This window comes from Phaethon aethereus (assembly GCF_964289735.1).
Source record: "Phaethon aethereus genome assembly, chromosome: 5".
Lineage (NCBI taxonomy): Eukaryota > Metazoa > Chordata > Aves > Phaethontiformes > Phaethontidae > Phaethon > Phaethon aethereus.
The window spans coordinates 4872262-4893245 of record NC_138579.1 but is presented as its reverse complement, the minus strand read 5'-3'; the positions used below and the strand labels follow the sequence as shown (position 1 = coordinate 4893245).

The following is a 20984-nucleotide window of genomic DNA, read 5'->3' as shown; positions in this document are numbered from 1 at the left end:
TGGGGTGCAGAGATGGGACGCAGCTCCTGATGGGGCTACCTTACCAGCAACGGTAAGGAAGAGCCTTCCTTGCCCAGCTGCCCATTTCTTAAGCAAGGCCCATCACAAGCATCCTCCTTTGGCTTCGAAAAGCATCCTTCCTGCTCCCAGCACCTTCTCCCCTTGCACCCATCCCTCCCACCACACCCAAACTCGCAGCACAACTCAGCAGCACAAGACTCACCCCCAGCACAATTCTCTGTAGGCTAAAATTCCCTACAGGTGATGAAAATTCAGGGGCTGACAGCAACAGGTGACCTCGGGCATCCCTCGCAGCACCAACCTGGAGCTCCAGGGACATCTCCCAGGTCCCCCCCCCCCCGCCAGGGGCTGCCGGATGGGGTCCTGGCAGGGCAGCCCTCAAGACCCCGGTACCAGCATCAGGAAGGAGCTGTGCACTGCCCAGGCGTTGCCGAGTAAGTTGTTATGGTTACTGGAGGGGTGGTTGGGGTTTTTTTCGTCCTCTTTTAAAAAGAATTCTTATCAGTTTAACATAATACTGCCAGTCAATAACAATTCTTCTCTTAAAAGGTCACTCAGGTAGTTATAACTCAACATTTCATCTACGTTCACATTATCTGGAGGGAAACAGCCCAGGGACTTTGGTGTTTGGGTTTTTTTTAAATAATCCACTTCTTTGGAACTGAAAGATTCAAAAAAAAAAAAAACCAACAAACCTACCCAGAACAAAGCTGACCCCATGGGCAATTTGAACACACTGGGGAAGAGAGAAAAAAGGGAGAAAAATCACGTTGATTTTTGCTACATGAGAAACAAGGGTAATATCCCAATAGGAGAACTATGAAAACCAGGGAAATGCATGAACATAGACCACAGCTGATGCAGAAACACTACGTTCTGCTCGCAAACGTCAAATCAAATGTCAAATCAGCCAAGTTTCTCCACAACAAAAGTTGTGGTCTTTTTCCTCCACATTTCTCTCTCGATTTTCTTCCTTCTTCACTTCCTATTGCAGATGAGGGACAGGGAGAAGGGCACCATAGGAAAAATCTGAGGACAAGAACAACTGAACTGTGATGTTCAGAAAACACAGAAAACAAGAAAAAAAATGCAGTGGCATGGGAAGTGACTTTTGAAATGTTTCAAGCTAAACCTGGTCAAGCCCTGTTTTATCCACCCACTCAATTTCTTCTTATAACAATTAAAACTCCAAACACAACACATACCCATACCCCACCAGGCAACAGTGTAAGCAAGGAGCAGGAGAACTAACTGGTTAAAAGTAAGGCAGGTTTCTGCGGTTTGCGTAAAGTAAGTTTTATCAAAAAAAAAAAATCTGGAACAAATTACTTGTGAGGATCAGTAACAGAGAGAAGCTTTTTAAAGCGCCCTGTGCTTCCACTCCAGGGCTGCTTCGCTCGAGAGCAAAGAGTGGAGCAAAGCTGGTGAATCCTGCAGATGACACTCAAAATACTAACATTACTTTAAGTAAAATAACATCTTCAGGCATGATAGCTCAACATGCTGGGCCACGTCCAGCTCCTGCAAATGTCAGGGAAGGCTTGCAGGGATTGCGGCAGAAGCTGGCTCAGCCTTTGGTGCAGCAGAGCCATCGGTACCATCCATCTGTATCTTCCGTGGCAGAATGTCCCACGCTCACAATGCAAAATGACCGTGAGTTTGTTCGAGCACGGTAGCACGCACAGGAGAAAGTCTTTTTCTGCCCCGTGGATTATTTTTATGTAATAGAAGAAGGTTTGTGCCCTACAGCTCAAGCGCTGCAGATTTTTCAGGGCATTTGCAAAGGGCAGCAGCCAGCATTAATAGTGGCAAAATATATGGTTATCAGCCTGGTTTCAACTCAGAGATCAGAGTCTACAGACTTCATCTGCGCGCGGAGCCTTTGCTTACGCCAGAGAGGAGCCCCGAGCCCGGGAACCTTTAGACGAGGAGCCATTCTGCACGCCGAGCCCGACCAGAAAAAAAAACACACCCCAATTCAGACACCTTCACCAAAATATTTGATACAACCATACCCATGCCATGGAGTCACCACATGCAAATACACAAATAAAACTGCAAGCAGTGAACCAGGCATCAGACAGCTGAATTCCTTCGCTCACATCTCCTCTTGCCTTAGACACATTTGCCTCCTGCGTGGAAAGTCCACGCGCCTGCCTCACACAGCTAACTCCTGCCGGGTACAAAGCAAACTGGGTTTCTGCCTCTGGAGCTGGTCTCCCCACCCTGACCCAGGTTCGTTTTCTGCTCACTACCCAGAATCAGAGCGGACCGAATTGCACGGCCATCATGCAACAGGTGAGACCGTCCCAAGCCCTCTGCTCCAGGAGAGGAAACCCAGCTTGCAACCCCCCCCATGCCAGAAACGCAATTCCCTCTGCCAGTAAAATCCCCTCCAAAAAAAAGCCAGCATCGCATTCTCTAACAGAGGAACAATCCCAACCTTGTTTTGACGAGATCCTGCCCCTCCACTTAACCCATCTGCTGCGGAAGAGGAAGCAGCGCGCAGGCGGAAAGTTGGGAACGGATCTGCTCGCTCCAACCTCAACTTTATTTGTAACTACCCGGGCCAAAATGGAAAGCCACTGGCTTGGCTGTTTGCCATTGCCAAACTCACGCTCAGCAGTAACCTCTGCAAATCTCTGGGTCTTCTTCTTAGGACCAGAGCACTGCAAAGACAAACACATCGGGTTTTTAAGAGAAAAGGGGTGAGTGTGCAAGCCCGTGCGTCCTCTGCATCGGGGCCCGCACTGTCACTTAGATCCCTTAGAAGCTCTTGCATAACCAAGAGTTAGTAAAAAAAAAAAAAGTAATGCTCTGGTTTATTCATTGAAAATAGAAAATACAAAGGGCACGTGCACACTCAGAGGTACGTATGTGCACACAGATGATTCATGTCAGGGTTCATCCCAGCTGCAACCCTCGGTGCCAAGCCCCACTCCTGGGTTTCTGCAGACAGAAAGGGTTTCAGACATGATGACTTGTGCTTTGCCGTGGGCTCCTGCACTCCTCCGTGCCATGCAAGAAGTGGGGAGAAGACTGGGGCGATCAGGTGGGAACCCCAAAACAGAGCCCAGCTGCTGCCACAGTACATCAGCTTCTCCACCCTCTGACGACTCCAACCCCTGAGGAGCTGTCGCCTCTGACTCCTGCGGTTTGGATGCAGTGTTGGTGCAAGGGGTGCCCTTTCTCCGAACAGTTATCTGCAGTAACATTAGACACAAGCATGAAGCTGGAGAGCTAAAGCACTGACGAATGCATCTTAAAATAAAGCAAGCGTTCACACCAATTACTATTTCAGTTACTCACAGTGATTGCAAACATAACTCCCAGCTTGGAAAAAAAACTGCTTTCACAGGCCACAAATTAAATTATAATGGTATTTTTTTGATGGAAGATGAGAAGAAGAAAGGCCAGGGCTTGAGAAATTGTAGGAAGATGGGAATTCTCACAGTGATCCACCTGGCCCACAGAAACGTTCACCAACTGCTTCAGGGAAACTTTGCAGGAAACTTTGGCTGACCGAAACATCAACTGTTTTAAAAGCAACTGGCCCAAATGCAAGTGCATAAAATAGAAATGGTGAGACGGGCACGCAGCGTCATTCAGATGCTGAGGTCCAACATGCCAAAGCATGTAACTGCACAGATGATCATCCACCAGCAACAGCCCGGGTTACGACCAGAGTGCTCTCCCCATTCATCCATTTAATCTCATTTGAAGATAAATGTATTCGCAAACTAGATTATTTTAATTGACAGCTCTACAGTTGGTTCTTATTCAGCTCCCAATCTAAAGCTATCCTTGACCTCTCCCATCAATCCAGATCTTGATGGGTTGAAGACTGCCATACACCATCAGTGATGCTCCGTGCAGTTCCTCCCTTTCATGTACAGTCTTCCTGCAGCCCCTGCAGAACTTAAATTTGACTACTTTTCCGAGCGCAAACACGAGATGTCTGCACAGGAGGGTAGTATATGGATAGAACTCAAGGGACAACAAGTTGGTCCAGGCTGAAAACTCCAGCTCAGGTCTGCGACAAGGCACGAAATGCTTCTCTGCATCTTTCACATGCACTTCAACAGTGAGATTTTTCCAAACTGCAGTCACTGGGGGAATTAAGCCCTCACTGAGGCATGCATTTTATGACAAAATGGTAAAAGGACACTGCAAAGTATGGAAAAGTCTCTTTGGGAGAGAGCAGCCCACCCGCAGCAGCTGGCAAAAACCAGCACCATGCTCAGGGCAGCAAACCACCCTGTTCTCATTAGTTAACTTTTTTCTCCCCCCCTACCCCATTTTAAGCATTGCTACCCCCAAAAAAAAGTTACCCCCGGCAAGCTGTGCTGCGCAGGAAGAGGCACGCCGGCCACTCAAACGGCCCAGCCCCTGTGAGCTCTGCCCTGGGGAGCAAACCTCGCCATCGGTACCGCCGGTGCTTTGGGAGCGAGCACAGGGAGCTTCTCCCTCTTCTCCAACTGCAAGGGATGAGTGCCAGGAACCGCGAGGGAAGGCATTTTTAAGCAAATAGGAGAAAATACAGAAGAGTTAAGCACAAGCCCAGAGGCATCTCCTCTCGGTCCCATCAACAGGGTGCGGGGGAGAGCAAAGGGGAGCCTTCCTCACTCCGTGCCACAGACCTGCCTCCAGCCAGGGCTGGCGTGAGCCAAACGCTGGCCTGCAGTGCTTCTCACAGCTATTCTGAAAAGCATCTTTAAAAAGAAAAATATCTTTGAATTGCAGCCGGATACTGGGTGCGTAGCCTTGTTCAAAGCCCCGGCTAATGTTGCGCTGTACCTCTATACCCCTCCCCTTGCTGTTCTCCAAAAAAACCCAGCACAGACAGCTTTTAGCCCTCAAGTTTGCAAACAAAACCTGGGCAAGATGCATGGCACCAGCTCAAGCAACAGCATGCAGATTAAAAAGAAGCCAGCGTCCAACAGCTCAGCAGATCTCTCCATTTAAGAATCCCAGCTCATGATTTTTAATGAGCAGAGCTGGCAGGAATGCTCACACCCCCCTCCGGGTAGAGGCAAGCGTGCAGAGGGACCACGCAATGCCAGCGTCCGGCGTTGCACGTAAAACTTCTTATCGCTCCCACCGAGCACAGGGCTTAGCTCCTTGCCCCTTGTCCTCCTCCTGGGATGCCTGCTTGGCCCCTCCGGTCCCCAGCACGGGACAGCCCAGAGATGCTCTCCCACAGCCCAAGGGCACTTTTAAACTAGAGCTCAGCATTGCAATGCAACAGTGACCCAAGAAAAATTTTTAGAAATTGAGAACCATCTTCAAACTGGGCACCGGGATGGTTTTCCAACAGTGGGGGTCACTGGGGATGAACTGCAAAATTCACACAGCAGAGGCGTAGCAGCTTCCCGATGAGCTGGGAGACTGTCTGCAGCTGCGGTGGCAGCAACAGTCGTAGGGCTGGAGCCACAACAGCCTAAGATTATAAGAGGCAAGGTGTGCAGGAACATGTAGTACCTTTTAATAGACCAGCTGGCACAGTCAGGAGGGGAAAAAAAACAAACCAACCAACCACACAAGCCCTCCTTTGAGCTGGTGCATCTTCCTGCTTGGCCGTTTTTTCCAGCTGCATCAGTTGGTTTACTTAAAGACATCACCACTCCCTCCAGCCCTTGTCTCTTCCTCTGGCCAGTCCTCCCCAGGCCAAGAAATCTAGGTAATTTTGATGCTCTCATTGTGACACTTGACAGCCTGCCAAAATGAAATAAAGATTTTGGCCTGAAGTAGTTAATGTCCCATGCACAGGGCAAAGAAAGCCTGCTGTCCTTCAAAACCAAGAGCTTAGAGCTGTCACTCTGCTACCACCAGCGCAGATGGGTGTTTGGATGCCTGGAGGACCCACAGGAACCTTTGGGCATCGACGTTGACCAGCAAAGACCGCAGGAGGAAGGAAGCCACGACAGCTCTGAAGCCGGGGCTGGTGGGATGGGATGTGGGACTACGCTGGAAGTCCCAAGAAAACCCGTCATGCCTCTGGCTGTCAGAGAGGGGATGCCTGCACAGGTGGGAGCAGAAGCACACCCTGCACTCAATGTCAAAAGCCTATGGACCACGCTTCATGGATACAGCGGCCCCGCTATACCTTCTCATCGGGTCTGTACCCCATGGCCCGGAGCGGCCGTACCCGGCACCCCTCGGTGTCTCAGCCCCAGCCGGCGAGCGCAGGAGGAGCACAGCTCCCATTACGCTCCTGCCTGACCTTTACTGGCGGCTCGCAGGAGGTCGCCGCGTCCTGACGGCTCCGAGCAGCTGGGATCGAAGCCGCCCAGCGAGGCCAGGCTGGAAGGAAGGAAGGAAGTTATAGCAGGCTTCTAAATAGCGCTGTGCAATACCTGAAACTTCTATTTCTGTGCACAGATAATATGGTTTCCATATTCTTCTCCATGCACAGCAGGCCAAGCCATTTGCGCTCAAACTGAATTAGCAGCAACCCACACTCTTCACCACTTAAACCATTAAAGCTCTGTGAGGCTCCCCTGAGCCACCATGTATGACACCCCCAAGCTGTACGCTTCACCTAATAAAGAAACATATAGATTTCCCTCCATATTTGCTTCTCACTTCTATTTTACCATTACAATCAAGCAATACCTTTAAATGCACTATGGATTGCAGGTGGTCTCACAGCCGTCTATACAGCCCCCCTCACCACATTTAGTCACCACATCCCTGGTGTGCTCCGAGACACCAGTGTAGCTTTCTGCAAGATGTCTCTCAACTGAGGTGGGCAATGTGGTTATATCCATCCCTCCATGCTTGAGCAGGTATCCAAAGAGCCACAGAAGCAGGAGGCTCCTCAGGGCTTTTTGAGGGTCATACGTGGCCATATCCAGCAGAGCCACACTGGGTTTGCCGTCCTAACAGGAAAGGCTTGGCTGTCATTATGAAAAAGACCCTCAAACTTGGAAAAAACAAGATAGAACTCCTGCAAAATAAATATACTTGCTTATCCATGTCAATTAGCTAGTTTTTAAAAAAAAAAAAAAAAAGTTACTTTTCTTCCTTGAAGTTTTCCAATCTCATCTGCCATGCAGTACATCTCTCATTTGGAGTCCACCAGGCAAGAAAAAACCTGGACACCTTCGTTAAAAGGAGTTTTCCTCCATGCCTGGTCCACGCACCCACAGGTTCATGAGCCCAGCTCCACCAGCCAGTGAGGATTTCATGCTCTGGTCTCCCTTTGGGCCCCCTCCTGATCTCAATTGTTGGCGACAACATTGCCGAGGACCATGTCCATCCACCAAGGAGCACAGCAGGGCTGCCACCTCCTCCTAAAGACCATGAACTAGGGGTAACGTTCAAGTTTTCCCACCTCTCCAACAGGGTTGGGGCAGGCACATACAGGTCCTGCACATACAAACCAACCCAATTCTCATGAGGACCCACTGTTTAAATCAATTCAGACACTTGCTCTGGCATGTTAGACCAGCACGTTGCATTCAGGCCAGCGTTGCTTAAGTCATGGTGACACCCCTTGCCAGATAGAGGATTTCACCCGTGCTTCATCAAAGGTGACCACACCACGTCTTACCACCAGCTCCTACGATCCACCTAGGCTGTGCACTCCTGTCATCCCGTGGTCCCTTGCACACCACCATCATCACGTCCCCAACATCAACAAGGATGCTTAGTGGGGCACCTACAAGCAGGCAGCCACCATTTCCACATCAGCAAACGCCAGGAAAACATAGCACGGAGCCACCTCAGCCCCCAGCCTGAGAGGGAATTGAGCCCAAGTTAGTTATGCAAACAACAGGATTCAAACAGTAAAGCGTAACGCGAGGTTAGATGATGACGCTGCTTTTCAGAAGAACTTGATGTGATTCCATTGCCAGGCAAGTGACAAATGCCAGACTGCAAAACGGGCACTGAACAGGAGCGATTTAATAAATACAGGTGGTTTTACGAAGAAGACAGCATTAACACTGGAGACTAGAAGCTATTTCGTAATGGTTCTTGGTTGCAAACCTCAGCTACCCTTCCCTCCACCACAACAGGATTGTCCGGCTCACATGCATGGAGATATCCATCCCATGGGAAAGCCGTATGGAGGGGTGTTTGCCCTGAAAGAGGAATTCAACAGATCCCTGTTTTGCTGTCAGCATTACAAATGCCCTGGAGTAACAGCTGATTTTGGGAAGAAACGCCAGGGAAAGCGCAGGCAGCTCCACAAACGCACTGTGGGACAGGCAGGAGGCTGCATGCCAAGCTCCGCTCGCAGGAGAAGTCCTCGCGCCAAGCAAGGTCAATGGGATTACAGGGGCAAGCAGGGATTGCTTGCACAAGTAGAGATGGGAAGGGTCCAGCCCCTGGTTTCCACCTTGGCTTACAGCGAGCAAATGCCACCACACAGACGGCCGCACACGACTTTGTATCTGGGAAGACTTTAAAACGCTCTTTTCCTTCGTAATTTGCCTTTTCTGTGGTTGGGAGGTAAATCACCCCCCTCTAATTACCTGACCAACCTAGGGGACAGGGCTACCACCAAAACCACAATTTGAATCAAGAACTGCGATGCTGATCTGATTACAAAAAAAAAAAAATATATATATGTTTAAAAATATACTGCCACGCCAACTTGCAGCGGGAATCACAGCAAGCCCGTGCTAAGGCCGGCACGGGAGGCCGCACATTTACCCTGGAGCAGCTGAGTTTAGAGAGCATGCTCCCTCCCTGTCCCCCCCAGGGCCTCCCCACCCAAAGGGATGAGGTTCGGCCCTTCAGCTGTTTATAAAACCAGCAGTATTGCGCCCAGACGCACTCGGCAGCATTCCTCCCTCGCTCATTCCTACGAGCTATATAAGGCAACGGCCAATTCCAGCCTCGCTCCCCCATAGCCAGCCCAGACCCCCTCACGCCAGAGCAGCCCCTGGGCTTGGTTTCCTGCAGAAGAACTTAAATCCATCCTCAGTGGAACACGGCGTTGCGCTGGACCTTGTCATCAAATGGCAGCACAGGCAGCTGCCAAATCCTGCCGGCTCGGTGCTCTAATGGGGAACAGCTGGAGAAGGACCCTGCATTCCTCCTGCCCCGTCAACACTGGGGGCTCTGTTCGGGATCCGGCCACCGCCAACCCGCAAGATTTCCACCCATCATGAAACGCAGCCGGTTGCTCCCCGGCACCGCTTTGACACGCACAGCCTGAAAAGCAAGAGCTCCTGGGCCCCCCCCAGGATTTTAAGCAAAAAGGATGCTTTGCAACAGGACCGGGGCTGGGAGGGGGGGAGGGCTTTGCTATTTTTTTGCTGTTGTTGGGCTTTTTTGGAGGCATTGGGGAAATGGAACTATGCAACTTAAATGCAGATTTTGCCCTCCCTGCTCATACTCTGTATTTCAGAAACTCTGCTTAAAGTGACTCGCATCCCTGCGTATATCTGCACATGCACACTTAGGAACGTATGTGTTTGTAACATACACACCCATGAATTAACACACACATGAACACACGGCGCGATTTGCACATCACTTATGCCATTTTCATCCTGCTCTAGCTCCATTTACTTTTGCAGAGTTGAGTAACTTCTAATGGTGTATAAACAAAACCAAAATATACTTTCATAGCCATGCACATTTTCTGTAATGCATCCTGTACATTCAGTAGCATAAAACAGTCTACTCATATTTTCTTAGAGCTCCACTAAAACACAAGGGGGTATTCAGAGCTGCAGGAAAAAATGCGTCCAAACAGGATCTGAATGATGAAATAGGAATTGCCACATTAAAAAAAAAAAAAAAAAAAGGATAACCCAGCTGCCCAGACCTTTAGAAAATAACAGTTCGTCTAAGGTAGCGATGAGCTGCTTCTGCATGTTGCAGAAAGCAAAGCAAGCCACGTTGTCCAAAAGAAGCCTAGAAAATCCAGACTCTACGTGACCTGACTTACTTATTTCACAGGAAACTGCATGGAAGGAGGAAGGGGGGGGGGGCGTAGAGAGGAAAAAAAACCACCAATCATTCATGCTACCGTAGTTACACCACGCCATAGAGTGGAGTAGTTTGCTGTGAAAAATCAAACTGAAATAAGCCATCACCCGTTTGAAAAGGCAGAACGTAAGAAGAGAAGCTGTTCATGCAATCAAGCTGGGGAGCCCCGGCTCCCCCACCTCCCACCTCTTGGGTGGGTTTTCGGGTGGGTTTTTTTTTGGTGGTTTTTTTTTTTTTTTAATTTTGCCTGCATTAGAGCATCGTTCACGCAGGTTTGCGGAAAAAAACAAACAAAACAAACAAAAAAACCCCAAACAAACAAAAAAAAACAAAACCCCCAAAAACCACCAAAACAACAAAACCCACTCACCGGGGTTGTTGGCCTCCCCTTCGAGGATGTGGAGCTCGGTGCAGTCTGCCAGGGAGTGCTCCAAGCAGAGCTGGAGGAAGCGAGCCTGGGTCCGGCTGACGCGTTTCAGCAGCGAGAGCAGCGCAACAGTCTGCTCGCACTCGTTCCAGCCCTTGAACCAGCCGGCCAACACGCCAACCTGGTCTCGAAACATCATGGTGAGCCCAAGGCCGGGGACGACACCTCTGCGGGAGGAGAGAATAAATAACTGGGAAAACCTCCCTGCCCCGACTCCGCTGCCTCCCCTGTGTCTGGGGTCAGGATTTAAAAAAATTATGATAATAAAAATTAAGAAAAAAGAACCAAAAAAATCTCTCCTTTGCAATAAAAAGGGTGGGTTTGGTTTTGGACGCAGTTTTCGGCCTGGGGTGGGTTTTGCTCCCGCTCTTCTGGCTCCGGTGCGGCGCTGGGTTCCCTGACGGCGACACGGGGCGGAGGGGGGAGGTGGTGGTGTAGGCGATCGGGGGGGAAAAAAAAAACCAAACAAAAAAACGCAACAGCCAAAAAAAAAGCTAAAAAAAGAGGAAAACGCCAGCGCCGGGGCTGCCCCCAGGCAGGCTGCGGCGGGCAGGGCAGGGCGCGGCGGGGGCTGCCTCCTCCCGGCGGGGCCTCACACCTGGAAGAGAGAGGGGGGACGTCAGGCACGGGGAGGAGGAGGGGGAGAAGGAGGAGGAGGAAGGCTCGCCCTCGGCCCTGGCACCGCAGCCTTCCTCCTCCTCAAACGAGCAGACCCCCGATACACCCTCCACGCTGGAAGCAACCCTCGCCCCAGCTCGGCCCCCGCCCCCCGCACCCCCCCCCCCCCAAAAATGAACGCACTCACCTGACTCGCTCGGGCCCCGGGGGGGGGCCGTGCCATGACGGGGAAAGGGGAGGGGGGGGGGAGAGATGGGAGGGGGAAGGGGGGGGCCGCGAGCGGCGGCGGCGCGAGACTGAGGCCGGCGGCGCGCCGAGCCCCCGCTCCCCACATGCCGCTCATTTGCATAGGGGTGACGTCATAGAGGGGGCGGGGCGCGCGCCCACTCCCTCCCCCCCCCCCCCCCCCCCCCCCCCGGCTGCGGGTTTGCCGCTGGAGGAAACCACCATCTAGTGGCGTGCGGGGCAACGGCAGGGGTTGTGGCTGGGGGGGGTTTGGGGGAGGAGGGGAAAAATGCTACTTTTTGCTCCGGTAAACGTCGAATCGGCAAGAAAAGGGGATTTTTGAACTTAATTTTTTTAAAATTTTTTTTTTTTTCCCCCGCATGTCGGCACGCGCTCAGGGGGAAACGCTGCCCCGGTACAACGCAAGCACGAGCGTTGGCAAGAAGACGGCAAATAGTGAGCAGAATGATTATAATAAAGCATAAATAAAGGTGGACGGGGTGGTTACTTGTGGGCACAGCAAAAGGACGTCACATGCCTGATGCACGCACGGCTTGCGCGTCAGGGGACGCACGACACGGGTACCCTGGCAGCAATTTCTGGTCCCCGTTGCTTTGCAGACAAGCTCGGAGGTGGGTAAGAGACGTACCCGGCGTCAGGAGATGGCGAGGGAGGGAGACGCGATGGGATTTTGGCAAACCGGGGGCTGAACCCCTCCACCGGTAAATCCGTTCCCCAAAAGTGGCTGCGTGCTGCGGTGGGTGCTGGAGGAAGGAACACGCGGCGTCCGTGCACCCTTTGGCTTAAAAAGCGATGCTCATGGCTGAATCCGTCCCATTTGAGGGGGAAAAAAGTATCTGGGAGGTGAAGGCTGCCCGAAGCCACTGGGAATGCCCAGTCCCGTATGCAGGAGCGTCCATCCCGTGGCAGGACCACGAGATGAGGATCACCGCATCACTTCCAGCGCTTCCTATGTGTCAAGAGCACATATAGGAGCAAATGGTCCATCTCACCCTGCTTAATGAGTTTGCACGTAACACGCTTTAGCTTTCGGTATGTCTGGTGACTAATTAAACAAACAGGAGCGGAGTTCCCTGCCAACAAACCCCAGCCATCTGTCTCATCCTCCAGCTCCATCCCAAGAAACGGTCAATCAAAGAGCCCCTTTCCCCTCACCTCGGTGCCGACCGTCCTCCCGCCGTCCGGGCGTGCTGAGGGACGGACCGCCGAGCTGCGAGGACACGCCGTCTGCCGCACCGGTGTGTGCGTCTTGCACGGGAACGCGGAGCGAGGCTCGTTAAACTGTCGGCGTTAACGGCACGAGGAGCTCCGGGCAGAACGCCGTGTGATTGCACGTTGCTAATTTAAGGGTTGCCAAGCTTGCTTTGCTGACAACGCCGCTCGGGTTTTGCATTTTGCACATCTAAAGTGGTAATAGCAGCGATCGGAAGAATATTTAGGGCTGAAATGACCAAGGGCAACCCTCTGCGAGGCCGGGCAGATCAGCGAGAGATGGCGTCCCCACCCGCGCAGCACGTCATGAACGAGCAAGAGTAAAAGGACCGAGGCCACAGAGCCTGTCCCATGCTCCAGGAGACATCAAGAGCACATCTGATAATAAAACCCCAAAAAATCATCTGCCTCTTGGGAGATTACAAGCACCTACTACCCATAGCGTCCTGACGAAGCAGACACAGAGGAGCGAGATCGTGACGTAACCGCATACGCTGTGATGTTTGGAGGTTTCTATGGTAATTAAAAAATACATCTGCCACCCGTGGAAGAAACCCTGCTGCATCGCTAGACGCGTTGCGGGGCGGGTGCCCATACGTATCGGGGCGATAGAAGGATCCCTGAGCTGGCTGGACCAAACCTCCTCCTCCAGGGCTAATCGGCTGGGGCACTCATCAACATCTCCGCAGTCAAGTCTCTTCCCCGCGGATGGAGCATCCAGTGTGCAGACCTTGTGCCCTGGGAGCAGAGACACCCCAGCCAGCCCCGCGCGAACACACGGGTGTGGAGAAGCAGGATAATTCTGCTTTATGTGGCAGTTCCTGGGGGACCTTGGGATCTTCACGGATCCAGACGGAGCATTTCTGCAGGGCTGCAAGTCCCGGGGCGGAGAGCGGAGGCTGTTCGCCGGGTTTGCGTAGTCCGTGCCATCGGTTTTTGGCTGGGGCAGAGCTGACGGCATGGTCTGGCCGACCTCCACTGCCGGCATGCGGGGCGGCTCGGTACGGCAACATCCAGGCACCGTCTGCGTTTCTCTTTAGCACTTCAGAGAGAAAACAAGAGGCCCGCGGTAATATTAGCCAAGCAGGTGGTCTAAGCAAATTAGAACCTTGACGGCTGATGAGTTCAAAGGAAGCAGTTGCTCATCTCCGTGGAAGTCATCCGATAACGCGTTTAGCTGAAGAAAGGAGGAATATATCCACCAGCACACAATGGCCCAGATTTCCTATCTCATTAGACCCAAGTATTAGTGAAAACACCGTGGTAGGCAGGCTGAGATAATTAAACACAACATCTCTTCCGCTTGTTCCTAAACAAAGTGTGGGAACTGGCCGCTGGGATGCTAGCCTCTTCCTTACCTTGGGTGGTGGAGCTGTGCAATCCCTACGAATAATGCCTGCCAAAAACAAACAAGCAAACAAACAAGGAATATAAGAAAAGTAAAAATAAAAAGTAAATGATAAAACCTACATGGGTCTACATATCCAGACTGGATGGGGCAGCCGTTAGAAATTTGTATTTATACTCACTCTCCTGTGTCCAGTCCGGGGTTCGGGGATATCCTCGGGTCTGAATTCACCGTGGAAGGGGCAGCGATCTTCCAAGGTCTGTCCTACACGTACCTACTCGAGGCTGGGGGAGGAGGACACACATTTACGCAGGAAATACTCTTTAGCATGGGAAGCGTTGCTCGCGTTGTATTTGTGCCGCCGCTGTCAAGGGGTTGCTTTGGGAAGACCCCGTTCCGCCAGCGGGACGCCCGCCGTGCCGTGCTGAGGACGCTGCCCTTCCAGCGACGCTTGGGCCGTTGGCAAGTTGGCTCACAGGGACCCCGGGGACACAGAGGCAACGCAATAAATCCGCTTAACCAACGGACCTCCAATAAAGCACCCCCGGCAAACGTATCGCAGGCTGCTTTCCCGCCCGGTGACGCGCGCAGAATCGGTGACGAAGAGGAGCTGAGGAAGAAGGGGACGCGAAGGATTCACTTAACCGGGCAGGCAGTAAGTTTCATTGGGCTCTGGCAGCTTCGAATAGCCCCTTGAATATAAAGTCAGGCTTTCGTCCCAGCAACAGCAAACAAAGAACTGGCCTTTGCAAAACTGAGACCTCTGCGCGCGCTGAGGGCAGAGCCCGGCTCCAGCGCCGCTGGGCCTTCGGGGCAGCCTGGTTGTCAGGCGTTTGTGCGGCACGGGAGAGGTGCCCCATCCCACCCCCTCCGACCGGCCGCCGGCACAAGCAGGGAGCGCAGCTCCAGCTCACACCTCAGCCGGGTCTGCGGCAAGACGCCCGACGGCTCTGGGCCCCTCTGCATGCGTGCTAACACCCCGTAAATGCCCGCCGGCGAGATGACTCCCTGGATGGCTGTATCCCATAGCCTCACCTCGTGTTTACCTACAACACTCAGATTTTTCAGACCATTTCCAGCCAGCAATGAAAGCAGCTTGTTGTAGGACTTGGAGCTGACGGAGGCTGTGCTGCGAGCAGATGGCCCTGATGAAACAAGACGCCGATCCCCAAGGAGGCACCATTCAACGGAGCTGCTCGACTCCCCGGCTCCAGCAGCTCCAAGGCTTGGAGATGCACATTAGCACGCACCAGCAAGGAAATTGCTTCCCTAACTACCCCTTTCAAGCAATTCTCTTTGGAAGCCTGGTGCCAGCTCAAGACGTGTGTCAGCAGCGCTGATACTAAGGCAGTTTTCCTACTTAATTATTAATAATGAAGCGTGCCTGTTGCTGACAAAATAATGGTAATTTAAGGAGAACTTCCTTAAAGGAGAGTGGAAGAGTTGCCAAGGCCGGGTGAGCTTTTAGATGTAACCAGGATGCTGGGGTGGAGGAAAACCTTCACGCACACACCTGATGAAATGGCAGGGGATCCGAGCACGGAAGGCAAACGCGGGCGGAACCAGCTCGCATTGATTCTCCTGCTCCTGGCTCCAAACACACAGCTTTCCACAAAACCTGCGTGAGTAATGTTTGGGGCTGCACAGAACTAACAAGTGCAGCCCAGCGAGAATAGATGTAAATAGAGATGAACCACTGAGACCTCTAAAGGGTGTTCTGCGTTTTGCCCGAGTCCTCCAAACACCTTGCAAGAAGGGGACAAGCTGTGGAAACTCGGAGTGAGCTGGGGAGAGGGGCTCCACGTGCGGAGGAGGTAGGATGGGTTTGGCAGAGGGGATCCAGTCTCAGCCGTGCCCTGCATGCTGTCCTCGTGTCTCTCTCCATCCCACCACATCTCAGGGCACCCGCTTGCCCAGGACGCTGCCTGCTCACCCTGGTATGGAGGTAGCTTCTCGGGAGTCCTCAGGAGAGCTCCATAAATCAAGGCTGGCACGTCTATGGAGGGCCAACGGGGTAATACCAAGCCCCAACCCCCTGATGAACCAGACTGGTCATACAATGCTCCACCAGATGCTCAAATTGGTGCTCAGATGTTTTGATGTGTTTCCTTGAAAACGGGGGATAAATAAATATGTAAAATTGTAAATGTTGCTCCGTATATACCAAACTCGGCTATCCCAGCTCATCTCTAGCTACCACCCGGCAGAGAACATCAGAGGTCACCACTTCCCTGAGGAGCCTGGCACGGGGAGCAGGGAACCCTGGCAGCCCTGCCAAAATGCCCCAAAATCACCACTCCTGTCTTCATGGGTATCAACAAGTTTCTCTGTAAGAGGTGCAAAAAGAAGAAAAGAAAAAGATTCCCATGGAAATGAGGAGACGCAAAAAAGGGATAAAAACACCTTATTAGATCAGATTCGTGCGGGTAGGGTCACTCAGCCAGACCAAGGTCCATCTCCAAATCGTGCTATAAAGGATCATGTTGCTCCAAATAAGAGACATACAAAAGGCTGAAAATCATTCCTGCTCTCGTGCTCTGAGGAGCTCATTTGGAAAAACAAGGCTCTTGACCAAAAATCAGTGGATACGTCTTTGAGTTCACCTTGCCCTTGTATGGATTGGTTCTGCTCCCTGCAGCAGAGACTACCACACAGTTAAAATACGGGATCATGCATTGTGTTCCAGTGTGGATGGCTGGGGTTGAAGCTGGTGCCAGCTCCGGGGCAACGCTTTACAAGCTACCATATTTTCTGTGATTCTCCCCAACTTCACCAGCATCCAGCCACCTCTCTGTCCCCACCACCTCTTTCAGTAGCCTTCAAACTATGTGAGACGAGGGAGGTATTGGCTGTGCTGGAGGACACGGGTTTTATGGGAATCTTTGGAGAATGAACACTTAATGTGCAGCAACCAGGAACATTTAAGGACACTGTTGAAAATGCTGCCTAATGGAGGTCCACCTATTCCAGTTAGCTACAGCAGATGTATCCAGAGGCGCACAGTGGAGCCCCACGTTGCCGAGGTCTCGCCTGGCTGCAGTCATTGGAAGCAGGAGCAGGATGAATTGCAGAGAAACCTGCACGTGGCCAACCTGCCTGTTAAACCCAGCAACATAAAGCTCGGCAAAAGGAGTGGCAAAGTACTGCTGCGGGTACAATTCTGCAAAGCCTGGAAACTTCTGAGCACATGAGGTGCTGTGAAATAAGTGTCTACCGGGTTACTGTGAGTAGATCCAACAGTTAGACCGTGGGAACACCAAGGTATAGGATGCTAAAATGAAGGATATAAATGACCCCATCATAACATGTCATAGGGTCAAGAGTCCTTTATATTATCAAATACCTTTTTCAGGACAGGAGAAAAGCAAATGGTTTGTTAATGATAGAGCATTAAATGCTGTCGGGCTTGATGGAGACTTTTTTGTTAAGAAGTTGGCGCTGAAAGGGAAAACTGGAGCTGGCTTATTTACACATTTTCATGCCTCTGGGAAGATACTTAAAGATTGAAAGACTGGAAAAGCTATAGCCATTCTTTAATGTGAATCTACCAGCTCTTGGCAAATACCTTTCTTTGGGCCTATAGCAAAATATAAGGGTGTTCTTGAGTGATTTAAGCTGGCCTCGGAGCAAGTTGTCCCAGCGGAGGAGGGTTTGGATGATGCCGCAGCTGCTCCAGCCAAGGTCTGGTGCTGACCACCGAGGAAGAAGCCAGCTTCCAAATGAAAGGCAGCAGCTGGGTTGTCAATCTCGTCTCTGTGTACGGCAGCCTCTGGTGAAAAGCATTGCTTTTCAAGCTGTCATACGCCATAAATCGCTGCCCCGTTCTTCCTTTGATCAGTGAAATGTGCCGCCGTAGGAAGGGGTCTGCTAACCTTGGCAAGCGGAGCAGCCGCATGAGAAAACGCGGTGCCTGCGTCCCTCGGGGCTCCCCGCTTGCCGTAATTATCCTCAGCCTCGCCGCCAGCAATATCCCACCCCAGGCTTTCTGCAAGCTGGGGCATTCTGAGCTTGTGGTCTAGGCTTTTTTCCTACAGGGGACTTCCTTGAAATCAAGGACCCTCAGGAACTGGCGACCAAAATCAAGTAGCTTTGAGCATGGGGTCTGTGTTGCATTTGACCAGCTAAGAAGCAACAGAACATCTGTATCTCACGGTCAGTTCTGGTGGCAGGAGATTGATGCGTGATGACCCCTGGTAGATCTCTGGGGTCTCGCTGCCTCTGAACTCAAGAGGATCTGCAGAGTTTAAAAAAAAAAAAAAAAAAGAGGAACAACTATCAACATAATTCACAAGTTGGCGATCCCCACTCTCGCCTGTTTGTTAAAATATTGCTCACAAGGAGCTGATAGACACTGAAATAAATAGCACTATAAGAGAGATAAGTGATGCATTAGACTTCTCACTAGTCCCCTGACTACAGCTACTATTGAAAAATCTGCCAAGAAATATTAGATGTGAAGTGGCTATGCAATGGGAGAGTAAAAAATATTAGGAACTGCCATAACCCCTCATTTGATGAAGACAAAAAGCTGGAGGAGGCATGTAAAACCTAGAGAAGCTTTCTAGGTGCAAATCTGCTGATACAAGGATGCTGCAGACTGAGGATATAAAGCACAGGTAGCAACTAATTGTCCAGATAATTTATTGCTGGTCTCGCAGAAGTAATTCTGGGATTCACTCGACCCTCAGGAGCACCCGGACACTGCGCAGGTTGTACCGGTGTTTTCTAAAGCATGGAAATTTAGTGACGCCTCATCACGACTATGGCAAACGTGACAATATTGCCCTTTCTATGGCTGAGGAGTACAAGGGGAGGAGGGAGGAAGAGTAAAAGGGGTTTTGGGGGTTTCTCTGAACCCTGATGAATCCTTTGAACCTCAGCATGAATTTATAATATTGCTTTTCAGAATACTGTCAGAGAAACAGAGAGACTCCTCACTTCGGACATCAAACTCTGCTGAAGACTTCATCTAGTCTTGAGACTATGTTTACATGTAGTATTTTTATAGTTTTAAATCATTCCCATTATGAGATGGCATAATTAAAGCAGGAACTCTCCTAGCTCAGATGCATCCAGACAGAACGGGTCCTTATGCAGGTGTTGCACATTCCTACAAATTTATGGAACCAAACCAGCAGAAGCCCCTTCTTACAGGTACAACCATCGCTGCTCTACCCACATCAGTCACGGACACGAGGGAGTAAAAGCAATGCAGAAACAACACGTAGAGCCACCCGAGTGACTCCGCACTGTTCAGCAGAGACTTTCTGAGCCCCTCTGTGGTCACTAGCTGGGCAAACATCCCAGGGGATCATGGCTAGCGCTGCTTCGGGGAGCGGTGACAGGGCAGGGAGCAGGGTCTAGCTGTTTTGGGGGGACCCTGCAAAGCATAAAACTCTCCAATGTTCTGGTGGCCTGACAGCTGCGCTCAGGTATGCATTTGCATTCCGAGGCCACTGTATGCCGCCAAAGCAACGTTAAAATGGTAGTAATACAAAAGTTATCCAGAAATATATCTCTAATCCTGGTTTTCTCTTTGCCCTTCCTGCCCAGCATACTCCAGCAAGACAATACCAAGCCTTTCTAATGGCTTAGTTCAGAGGAGGACTTATGCTGTATCAGATAAAATTCAGCTATTCCTGGCATGAATTACATTAGCTATAAACATACAGGACACCAGGGACAGCCTTTGCAGGGGCTGCACGTCCGCTGCAGCGACAAAGGCCAGTTCTTGTTTATTCTGGGTATCAGGAGAACTGAGCGAATTGTGACTGGTGGCCAGTTACTGCAGAGACTTCCCAGTTACACACGTCAGCCCCAGACCTCCTTCACTTGGCAGACCTCGCAGAGCTTCATCAGGGCTTGGTGGGGACTGAGCAACGCACAGACTAGCGGGAGAAACTCAGACCCTGGTTCCTGACTCCTTTTTGCCATACTTAGAGTTTTAAATTTGATGTTGGCAAGAAAATGAATCATGTAAACCAGATTCATGCAGAAGCTTGTCTTAAAGTCAAACAAAACATATATATGGGTTCTCATCTGCTCAGACCCACCAAAACATGAGATGCTGAATTCCCCCTTCCCTTATTCCATGATGGGGAGCGACGATTGGCAGTGTTGGCTACTGGTAGCTCAGCAGACAGCCTTGGCACTCTGATGGTCAATGGTCATCCTCAGTGGTGGTGGTGAGACTTTATGGGGTCTGTAGTGGAACACAGCACCGTTTTAGCCCATGAGGAGTAGGGCTCAGGGCATCATCCAGTTTTCAAAGTGCCTTATGGGAATTCTGAGTTCCTCATGTGAACAGGAAGACCATTTAAGGTGAATTGGCCTGACTTGTCTCCCTCCTACCATTTGCCCTCTACTTGGAGGAGGCAGGTAGGGAGGAAGGAAGATCCTAACAGAACAACTTTCTCTACAGAAGGAAGATGTCCATGTCATAGTCCACTGGCATTGGAAAGGCACCTTGAGACATCCCTAAGTAAGACCACTTAGTTTGATCAACTCATTTCAAAGCCTCAGCTCTGATTAGGTGGGTTTTTTTAACCAAACCAAGCGGTGAGGTACCTCCCACCGCTCTCCTGCAGCAAAAATCATTGTAATACTCCAGCGCTGCTGAAAAGCAGCGAGTCTTGTTGCCAGAAGTCTGCATATGCTCCTTGATGTCACCAAATCCATAAACATCATCTATAACGAGCAGAAGAGGAATGTTATATTACCTCTATTACAACAGTGTGACAGAGCAGAACAGCCTCTGTCAACGTACTGTGTTTTGTGGGTCATAGGAAGGTTTTCCTTCTCTCAGAGCCTTGAATTCCTGTTTTAAGGCAACCAAGGGACACACAAGGCAGCTTTAGAGCTGCTCCTTTTACTTCTCACCTGATCTATATTTTGAGATGGCTTCTTAGAAGAAAGGCAAACGTAATAAGCCAGTTACTTTTTATGACTCTGTCAGGTCTTTGATTTGGGCCAGCAAGGAAGCTTGTTAGGTCTGATAAAACAAGTAAGCATCTCTGGAAAATGCTATTAAAAGAACATGAAAGAAATGAAAAGCTGGGAGAGGCTTAATGGTAAATACGTGGCCTGGCAGTTCGGCACAGCTACATCCTGTTTGCCGTTATTATTTAATACTGGCATCGATTGGTTGAAGGATGAGACAGACCA

General features: G+C 50.8%; 1 protein-coding gene across 2 annotated transcripts in view; it reads right to left on the bottom strand.

The window, feature by feature from the left end:
* SAMD4A (sterile alpha motif domain containing 4A) overlaps positions 1-11932 on the bottom strand; it is a gene marked incomplete at its 3' end in the record, with an annotated part of 103812 nt that extends 91880 nt beyond the window's left edge. For both annotated transcript variants that reach the window (XM_082000505.1, XM_082000506.1), the window contains exon 1: positions 10340-11932. In XM_082000505.1, coding sequence (XP_081856631.1) covers positions 10340-10535 — 196 coding nt within the window. In that variant the 5' untranslated portion in view covers positions 10536-11932. The remainder of the gene's footprint in view (positions 1-10339) is intronic.
* Positions 11933-20984: the final 9052 nt, after the last annotated feature.